Source organism: Culex quinquefasciatus, chromosome 2 (genome assembly GCF_015732765.1).
Source record: "Culex quinquefasciatus strain JHB chromosome 2, VPISU_Cqui_1.0_pri_paternal, whole genome shotgun sequence".
NCBI classification, from domain to species: domain Eukaryota; kingdom Metazoa; phylum Arthropoda; class Insecta; order Diptera; family Culicidae; genus Culex; species Culex quinquefasciatus.
The window spans coordinates 55837488-55848551 of NC_051862.1; the positions used below are offsets into that span (position 1 = coordinate 55837488).

At 43.2% G+C, this 11064-nt stretch overlaps 1 protein-coding gene across 1 annotated transcript; it reads left to right on the plus strand.

The window, feature by feature from the left end:
- The first annotated feature begins 1359 nt into the window (after positions 1 to 1359).
- Positions 1360 to 8853, plus strand: LOC6039654. Its single transcript, XM_038254980.1, has one exon. The coding sequence runs from the start codon at positions 1360 to 1362 to the stop codon at positions 8725 to 8727; it is 7368 nt and encodes a 2455-aa protein (XP_038110908.1). The 3' UTR covers positions 8728 to 8853.
- The last annotated feature ends 2211 nt before the right edge of the window (positions 8854 to 11064 follow it).

Here is an 11064-nt window from a genome sequence, read left to right on the forward strand (position 1 = left end):
GTGTTCGGGGAGATGCACGAGTACTTTCTGGTGAAGGACCAGGTGAGGATTAGGTTGGTTGAGAAGGAGGTAAGCGGGGATGTTTTTAAGTTTGAGGTTGAGGGTAATCAAGAGTTAAGTATAGAGTATCGCAGAAAGGAAGAAAAGTGGATTGCTTCTAATGGGGAGGTAACTTATGTTTATGGGGCGAAGGGTAAAGTAACGGTTCCAGCTTTTGAGAATTGGTATGGAGCAGCCGCAAAATATGAGCAAAACAAGATTGATCATGCTGTTCAGTGGAACTTGATTGAAATAAGCAGAAACGTCGATAAAACTGTTAAATTAGAATTTAGCTATGAAGCACAAAAGGGTAGTTCTTATGTTACACATCTTAGCTCTATTAAAGATAATTTAGGCACCTTAATAACATTAAAATATTCTAAAAATATTGATAACCGCAATAATCCGTACAAATCAGATAGCGAAAAGAAGGTTAGAGGGCATAACTTCGACAACAACAAATTACTAACCAACATAGAAATAGAAACACCAAGTTACACACAAAAACTATTGGTAAACACCACAAAAATCGACCAATCGTACTACTTGCACGAAATAAGCCAACAAGCAGATGGTGAGCAATATACGGTAGTGAAGTTTTACTACACTGATCAAAATTCAGACGTCAAACTTAATCAAATTCGGCTACCTTCTGATGCCAAGCTGAATTTTGAGTACAAAAACGAAACTATTCCAACGGCTCAATTTCAGCAGAATATCGGAAAGCTTGTGGATTTTTTCACAGGTCCCGGATATTCAGTGAAAATTGCCCTACAAAATGGGGATAAATCTTTGAAAATCGAGCTTAAGGATAACGCAGGGTTCAACAACTTTGTCAAGAAGCAACAGCTTGAGATCATTGAGGGTAAACGAATTGCATCGTATAAACCGATGCTTCACCAAAATTACCTGGCAATTGTAGTTGATTTGGAAGTAGATGAAAGTAAGACAAAAGATGAATATGAGGATGAAAAAATGATAAGCAAAATTTATCTTTTTGACAAAGATGACGGACAAATGTGGAAACAATCCAACGAAAAGAAATTTGAATATGAGCATTTGAAGAGTGAATCTTTTCGCAGTGAATTTCAAGAAAATTTGGTCATGTATTTTGATTCAACTAAAATTAATTTCATAACATGGAACGCCAAAGGCAGAAAGTGGAATCATTCTGAAAAAACGATAGGTCAAGCAGTGGCGGCATCATTTTTAAAAAATGGCGCAGTTTACTATTCTGACGGTTTGAACATTCTTCGTATAAATGATAAAAATAAAATTATTGGTCCTTCAAAGATAGGTAAAACTTCAGAAATTCCAAACATGAAAAGTTGGGAAAGTTTCTTCAAACACATAGACGTTCAAGCTGTCGACGACTCTTCAAAGGAGTCTACCAAAAAAGATGTTGAATCGTATCGAAAACAATTTGCTCGATTAATAAACGATTCCTCGATGGTCATGTACAACAATTTACTGGTTGCTCGAACCATTGAGTTGGCTGCAAGTGGTCAAATTTCACTAAAATTGTATTTATACTTACTTAATAAGGAGTATGCCGTTGTACATAGTCAGATCGTTGACATACCTGGGGAAAATTTGAGTAAGAAAGAGTTTAAATTTGATGCACTAGATGAGTATAGATCAGCAAAGGTAAATGTGAATGATTTGGAGCAGTATACATTCAAGTTTGTGAAAGAAAAAGAGAAGTTTAAACTAAAATTTCAACAATCAAAACAAATATCAACTGGCAAAATAGAAGAACCATCTGCTAAACAAAAGAAGAAAATTGAAATCATGGAACGCATGATGAAGATTCCATTGGATTTCGAACGATACACACTGCAGATCAACAGCGATGGTGTCATTTGTGGCAACCAGTTGATTTATCATGATGGAAGTTCTTTCAAAACATCACCCTTAGATGAAAAGTCACTCAAGTTGGAGCAGTTTCAGCTACCAGTTGGTGATTATTCCGTACTAAAGAAAGAAAGTGTAACGGATAATTTGAAATTTTGCACGAAATTTGAAAAGGAAGATTGCTCAAACTTGGAATCTTCATCGGCTCGCAACGTATCCATCAAATATCCACACTACTTTATATCGCAGAACAAGGAAACGACCTGGGTGCACGTTTTGAAACCCAACGGGAAAGGCGTCCAAGAGAAGGTTTCATTCCCTAAGGAAATGGTTCACCGATCGTCCAGTCATTCGGCGTTTGTAGCAACAAAACTCGCCGACAACAGTACGCACGTGAGACCGTTTAGAACGATCAGCAAAAATAACGCAATCCAGGTTGAAGTCGTGTCCAAAGAATCGCTCAAATCGGTCAACGGAGAGCAGAGTATAAGCTACGAGTATCAGAATCCTGTGCTAAGTGATTCTCAAGTCATGTTCAAAACTACTTTAGTTGTTCCTGGAAGTAACAAAAAAGCGTTTGGATTTTACCAGGAATCTGTGGACTTCATCACCAATGAACAAGTCGTTCAAGTCATGGACAATAAAGAAAAGTTGTTTGATCCAGAATACGTGAAGCGTATGAATGAAGTTCGAGATGAGCAACAAAAGCAACGAGATGAACCGGAAGCGGATAGTAAGCAGATGATTTTGGACAAGAGTGGTACGTTACCGATTTTGAACACTAAACCCTACGTTGGGAATGATCGAGCGACGATCAGCTTCTTCAGCTTCGAGGACTACGAGAGCGGAGAGGATTGGACCTTCCCAAAAAACAACATTGTACGGAATGAGTTCTCAGCAACTGGTAGAAATTACCTAAAGCTATCTAAAGGGCAAAGCTTAGCTAAAAATTTCAATCAACTTCGATTTGAGGATCACTTTGTCTTGAGTACGTGGATTCGAACTACTAAACCTCTAAAAATTGGAGAATCTACAGATTTGGTCACACTAGAGTTGAAAACACCACAAAAATCCACTCTTCAAGGAGTCATCAAGCAGCAAATCAACGACTGGCTCTACATCGAAGCGAACACATCATCCATCAAACGCCCGTCAGCTTCCAACGCAAAGATCGACCTCACGGCCAAGATCGCAGCCACGGAAGCCGACCTGCACGTGGACCACGTTCGTTTCACTCCGTTGAACTTTAACTTTGAGGCACGCGTCTACGACTCCAGAACATCCCAGCGGGCTGCGACGATCCACAGCAACGGACGCGTCTCGCGATTTGTGCACGATGACTACAGTCGCCGCATTGCGGAGGTTGACGAACTCGGCGGTATCAAGTACTTTGCGACCTATGCCATCGAGGAAGGTAGCAACTCTCGGCTGCAGATGCGACCAAAGGTGGGCTTCGTGGAGAGCTTTTCTCCGTACACGGCAGGTGGTCGTTGGAAAACGATGAAGGAACACAAGGTTGAACCTGGGAAGATTAGACTCAATGGTGAGCTTAAGTACACTGGAGAACTTGCTGGTGATGCACTCTGCGTAAGGATGATGTACGACCTTCTAAGCTCTGGGAGCTTCAATGTAAAAATAGCTGGAAGGACTGTGAATATCTCGACGGCTGAGATAAAGCTGAACGATAAAAAGTATCAAACCCCTTCGAAGCAAGCCGAGTTGATCATTCTTGCGACTACATCCTTAACAACTGTGTGGATTGAAGGTATAATCATACTAGAAGAACAAAGTGCTGGTTCAAAGTCTTCAGAATTGACCATTACATCGCAATCCGAGGTAGAGATTCGTGATCTCATAATCCTGGAGTCACCTCAAGTCTTCGTTTCCTACCTGAACCACGACTCCAAACCAACCCAGGAGATCATGCTGGAAGATGGTAGCAACATATTGATACGTCAATTAATCTACGACGAGATTGGTCGTAGAGTAGCGGAGACTGTTTGGACCAGAATACCTATATCCGTATTGGCTTCAAAAAATAAAGGATTTTTAACCTATCAGAAAGACTTCGTAACAAACGGTGATCTTTCGAATGCATCGTCATTCTTGAAAAGTGGCGATGGCAAAATGACAGGGTTAGTCCATGACCATAACCAACTGTACGCAGGATATCCGTACTCCCAAATCGTCTATCACCCAAACCCACTAGAGATCCGTCACAAGGTAGCCCAACCAGGTGAGCTGTACTCCATCAAAAAGGGAAGCTTTCTTCATACCTTCGACATCAGCTCCAGCGTACCCTTCATCAACTCCAACTATCCTAGCGCTGAAGGATTCCGCTGCGAGGAAGAACGCAAACCCAACGGAATGACCCAGGTCACAGTCTACAATCGGAGAAACAAAAAAGTCGCCGAGTACATCTCAGTACGGGACTACAAAAACGCCCTGACGACGTACCTGTACGACGAGTTTGGAAACGAGATCCAGAAGTTACCACCGAAGTTCTACGAGACCTCTAAGACTGGGAAAATGAGTCCGGAGAAGGTCAAGCAAGATACTGCGTGGGCTACCAACTCTGAATACAACAAGGAAGGAAAACTGTTGATGAAGCGATCTACTCCGGATGGTGGTTTGGTTGAGTTCATCTACGACGATTTCAATCAGCTGCGATATCAACTGCATTACAACGAAGCAAAGCAGGTTGATAAGCTTGTATACTTCCGGTACAACTTGTACGGACAGGTCTACGAAACGGGCAGGTTGAATGCCACCGCAGGATTAGCAGATAAGCTTCGCAAGGATGTAAACGCAGATCTACCAGAACGAAGTCACGTCCTGTACTTTGACTACGGTGAAGCCGATTCGGATCCAGCGATGAGAGGGCGTTCCCAGCGGGTGATCAAGCAGAACGGAGATCTCCAGTTCAAGCAAGTGTTGTTCTACGACGAGGACGGTAACGTGCTTCGCAAGAGCTTCATTAGTCAGAATGCCAACGAAACGCTATCGCTAGACTACCTCTGGAAGAACGATCAGATCGCCGGGATTCGATACCCATTCTTCGTGAAGGGCAAGCAACTGGTGCTGAGGTATGAACACAACTTGAGGGGGGAGGTTACCTCGATCGGCTTGATCGACGACAAATCGGAAACTCCGATCGTTAAACTTGGCCATGACGCACAAGGTAAGGTATCTGAGATATCCCATCAGTACGGGATGAATAAATTCAATCAATCTTACGAGTATGAGGCTCCCGGATACTTAAAGAAAATCAAGAATCCTTACCTAACGGAAACGCTGTACTACACGGAGAAAGGCTACGGTGCGGAACCCGTTGGAGATGGTAGCATCCTGCGTACGGAGTTCCATGCCACGTGGCACAACCAATGTGATCAAAACTTGATCCCGTTGACGGCAAGGGCGTTCATATCTGACAGATTGAACGCCAAAATGGCAGAACTCTGCTTTGACGCGCTGTTGGAGCGAGGTTATTTCGACGGACAGGGTCGACCCTTGAAGTCGTACTACCCGGATCTGGAGGTGGACATACCGATCAAGTGTTCAACGGGATCGGCGTGGGAGGGAATTGCAACGGGGATCTTGGAGCGTGGATATCCGGAACACTATGGACATGCGTACGACTACGGGAGCCATAGTGAGTTGGTTGCAGCAAAGTACTTTGTTGGGGAAGAGCGTGATAATTTGGAGCTACCTTGGAAGGCGAAGAGCTTTGAAGATCAGCTGAAGAAAGAGTTATCTGGTGCAGGAGGAACGATCAACCTGACCCAGGTGTGGAATGAGTTAAATGAAGCGAAGATCTACAACCGAGTGCAAGGCGTAAATGCTTTGTTTACTGACAGCAGGAGTAAATTGGATTCTAGTAGTGTAGAAAATGTTGCTCATAGGTACTATGCAGCAAAAATTGCTGGGTTGAGCACCAAAGCCGTCCCAGAAATCTGTAGGAAAATGTTGGCAAATATTAACAAAAAAAATAAATCGGAGCAAGATTGCTCGAAAATTTTGGAATCATTTAAAGAATCAATGGTCAACCCAAAACTGTTAAACATCTTGAATAAATATCCCAAAATAAAGAAGAACATAGTCACAAGACTCTGGAAGAACCTCGCCGCAACGCTGGGAAACTCTCCAGCAGATGTTGAGTCTTTCTCGATAGATAGCAATGGAAATCATGGCACCTACTACACGGGATTCAAGCGTTTCGAGCTAATCTACAAGTCCACCAATAATCAAATAGCAACCATCAAGAAAGGTTCCAAGCCATACGACATTGCCCACGATAGCGAAGGAAACATCATCAAAGCTTCACACAAAGGCATCGACAAGCTGGAGTACGATCCGCTGACGCAAAGGGTTTCTAAGATCGAGATGACCTCGAAGAAGCTGATCATTGAGTTCGGCTACGATCACCTCGGCGAACGAGTGGTGAAGCGTGTTAGAAACACCACTGGTGACGTCTTGTCTGAATTGTACTACGTTCGAGATAGCAACGGGAATACTCTGGTTGAGTACAAGCTGACCTACCCGAATCCCAAAGAAACTTCGAAACCCATTGTCACCGTTACTGCCTACATCCACGGTCCGCTCGGACTTGTCGGTTTCTTCCGAAATGGCGAGTACTATAGCGTTCTGTTGGATCACGAAGGATCAACCCGGTTGGTGATCCACCAGAAGCGTGTGGTAGCCGCTTACGACTACATGCCGTACGGTCAGTTGATGCGCAAGTTCGGATCAAGCGCGGTAGCGCACATCGCGTACCGCTACACCGGTCAAGAGTACGACGAAGAAACCGGACTTTACAACTACCACGCGCGGTTGTATGACCCGGACATCGGGCGTTTCTACCAGCTGGATCCGATGGAGCAGTACCCGAGTCCGTACAAGTACGCCGGAAACTCACCGGTATCGCAGATCGACCCGGACGGACAGGTAGCAATCACGTTGATCGTCATTGGGATCGGGGCACTGCTGGGAGCGTACTTCGGGGCTGCTTCGGCGAACAACAGCTGGAATCCGGCGGAATGGGACTGGGCCAACAAGCGGACCTGGATTGGGTTGTTCGCGGGAGCGCTGGCAGGAGGATTCGCCGCGTACGGCGGGTTAGCGAGTTTTGCATACCTAACCTCGCTGTTTGGGGGGTCCCTTACGGCTGCTGGGGTGGTGACTGGAACGCTGGCTGCAGGTGGGGCGTTTCTGGGGTCTGCAGCCGCTACCAACGAGTGGGATCCCCGCAAGTGGGACTGGACCTCACCAATCGTATGGAACGGACTGCTAACTGGAACCGCCGTTGCCGTCAGTCTACCATCAGGATTTGTTGGAATATCCCGAACGTTCTACTCGCTGGTGTCCAACGCAGCCAAGATCATGTACGGTTCCGCCATGATTAGCGGATTCTTGCTGCTTGGCTATGTTGGAGGGGCGTTCGCCAACAACTTCAACTTCCGCATGGACCAGTGGGATTGGAAGAATCCCCGGACGTGGTTCGGGATAATCGAGGGTTCCGCCACGGTGATCATGGCGACGGGAGGAACGGTCAAGCATGGAGCCTTCAAAACCCACTTCATAACCTCACCCGGAAAGTTGAAAGGGGCCTGGTATCGGATCAACATCCCGGCGCAGTCCTTCACTGTGAAGGAAACCCCTTGGAAGTTCTTCATCACGTACTACAAGAACGGGCAGAAGGTCGGATCGCAGATCATTGATATCACGACGAGGAAGGGATTGCGCAGTATTCCGCAGGTTTGGCAGGGAACGACGAAGTATTTCTTCATTTCAAACGGACGAATCGCTGCCGGAATGGTTGCCATGGGGTCTTATACCTTTGCAAAATATCACAATTATCGATCGCTGTTCGAGCAATATCCGAATGAGACGCAGAAGGTTGGGGTTAAAGAGCAATTTTCAAGATCCAAGAGGTATGCACTAAACAACGAGCCTAATACTTCGAATTCTGCTTCCAGAACTTCGTTCTTCGGTAGCATTCTACATACCGCAATGAACTTCTTCACCGAAGGAGACATCTTGATGGAATCAATATTGAATCGATCAGTTGAACCTATTCTACCAAGCTTCAACTCCAAGTCAGAGTCCGCACAGCAATTCTCTCAAAAGCTGTGCTACTCTCCAAAGGATAGCAAAAATCACTTCATATGTCCCCAAAGGGAGTCTACCGTAAACGTGTACTCCAAATTGGGGACATTCCTCGCCGATACCTTCGGTCAGGATTCGTTCAAGAGCTGCTTCCCCATTACGTGGCAGGGTTATCCTTCGGTTTCGTGCGACGGCCAGGAGTCGACCTTTGTCTACACTCCCCGACCGCAGTTGCGGGTGTTCGATATGGTTGACGGATGGTTGCTGTTGGCACGCGCTGCCCCAGCTGTTTTCAGAAGCTTCAAGAATGGGGTCAGCTTTGTGAAATCGGTGTTTTATGGTGATGTAGAGAGAAATTGTCAACCAGAAGATCATCCGAAAAATCTTATGAATAAACTAAGTAACATCAAAAGAATGATTCATGATCGTGAAGGAACAAAACTCAAATGGGCGATTCCAATGCTCGAAGATCTCGAAGAAGACATAACTGATTATGAGCGATCAACGAAGCGCTCAAAATATCAATCCAATTTGCTGGAAGAACGTTTGGATGCTCTGAGAGAAGATATCTTCGAAGATATTAATTTTGACCTTGCGGTACAAATGAGTAGTGTTTTGAGGAATGTTTCCAACAACCAGAACTCAAGACATTCAGAATTGTCCTTTGATTTTATAGAAAAATCAATGACTACTTATGAAAGTCCAATGCGTTCAGTAGTACAATTCTAAACTGGATTTCCAATGGATAAATCTCTAAATATATAATAGAAATGTAATAAACTTTCATGTCAGATTAAAAAAAAATGTACAAAAATAAATTAAAATAAGCTATAAATCGCCCAGAGTTTGGATTAATGTCTCATATGCATTTTCAGCAAGCTTCCCATGCGCCAGTGCCAACGCACACCGCGGGTTTGGTTTTCTAGCTTCGGTACGTGCCTGAACCCATTTTTGTATTGGTATCTTGGTACATCGTACCAGCGCACCACGACACTCTCGGCTCGCCCCATCGGTTTTGTGTCTGGCACTCACCCATGGCATGAACACAGCGTGCCGTGGTACGTGTCGTGGTATTGAACCCGTTTTGTACCGCCAGCGCGTACCACGGCACGTCCCTCGGCTCGTAACGAGTGAAGCACCTTGGCTCATATACCGGGTTCATGCCATGGGTGAGTGCCAGACACAAAACCGACGCGGCAAACCGAGAGTGTCGTGGTGTGCTGGTACGATGAACCAAAATACCCTCGGTTCGTGTGAGTCGGGTACGGGTGTAAACCGAACAAAGCAGGCGCAAAGCAAACCCGAGGTACAGTTGAACCGCGTGTACCGCACGGTGCAGGGAAGCTTGATTTTCAGAGAAAAAAAGTAAATGCTTTGTTCTATAAATATGAAAAAAAAAATCAAGTGTTTTACCTTAAACTTAACACGTAGCCTTATGTGTGGGACAAACTTTCCCTGCGTTTTTCTTAGTTTGCTGTTTATGCATATGGAACATTTATGCGAACATGGGCAGTGTCAATACTGTAAATTGCATAGTTGGTTGAAGAAATGTTTTTTATAATTCATTCAAAAAGAAATATACAATACCTTGCAATATTTGTTTCAAATTGACAATCTTACATCCACATTTTCTGCATATATCAAATTCAAGAAAATTTAATTTTTAAACATTCTTCCAATGACAATGCAAATATATTGCGTCACCAGCAAAATCAATTTCGGGCCTTAGTGGCATAAATCAAAACTTCGTGATAACCACCCGTTATTGCGATGCGAGTCTCTTGACGCTACGCTGCGTTTGGGACAACTTTCTGTCAACATTGTGGTTACATCACTTTTTTTTTTGGTATTGTGGAATACAGTTGCTCGCAAAATATTGTTCACCTAGATTTTTAAGATAAAAATATTGTGATATTTTTAAATAATAACATCAGAGTTAACATAATTCAAATCAAAACGTAATAAAGAAAAACATGTTTTTATAATGTGAAAAATCTATAAACAACGACCTGTCACCATTCTATTCCAAGTAGACTGTAAATCTGCGAACTGCCACTAAAAATAATAGTATTCATGCTAGGGGTTGAATTAACGCATCTCCTTCCCTTCCTATCCTTCCATATCGCGTGCTTGTCATCTGTCTCCGTGGAAGAAAAGCTCCATTTACCATAATTCATGACACGAAACCGTAATCAAAACGCTGCCCCTGTCTCTGTCTAGTGGTGTGGATAGTCGCGAGCAATGGCTCCCATGGGGCAGGGGGTTAAGTTGGATGGATGAGCTTCGAACAAGGAAAATTGTCGTCGCGGATTCGTATCTTCAGGAGTAAGGAAATCATGAACTCTTATTCAAAATTAGACAGTTATTGAAAGTATATGAACAAATGGCAACACTATAGTATGCTTCAAATCAAGTAGGACAATCATTAAATAAAAAGCTCTTTTTTTTATTCAAATTTATCCGTTTTTTATTGTTTTCATAGTAATTTTATTCAAAATTTAAAATCAATTTATATAATGAAACAAATTTTATTTTCAAGTTTTTGCCCTCTCATGTCTGGTCGAGGTCGACCAGACCATATTTATTTTTTTGGACAAAGAGTATCACCAAATTGGAGACATTCCTCGCCGATGCCTCCAACCAAGCTTCTTCCCCAGTACGTGGCAGTAGTTGTTGGCAATAGGCAAAAAGTATTACAAAATACTTAATAGATTAAAGCCTTAAAAAAATATTCACTCTATAGCATTGCATTAAATTCTCTTTTTACACCTGGAGGCTTAGGTCCAAACATTCAATATTACGCCCTTTTGAAATGTTGGTCTTGATTCAAAAAATTTGAAAATAATGATTTCGAAAAGATCGAAAAATTTCACGAATGTTTCATATTTTTACATTTAAAATCATTAGTTTGTCCTTATCATTTTCCACACAGATTTGGCAGCTGTCCATACAAAAACAATGTATGAAAATTCAAAAATCTGTAACTTTTGAAGAAATTTGTTGATCGATTTGGTGTCATGTGTAGTTGTAGGTATGAATACGGACTACACAGAAAAAAATGATACA

Excerpts from the sequence above, each read along its gene's own strand:
- LOC6039654 (XM_038254980.1), top strand. The coding sequence starts at position 1,360 with ATGAAAAGTTGGGAAAGTTTCTTCAAACACATAGACGTTCAAGCTGTC.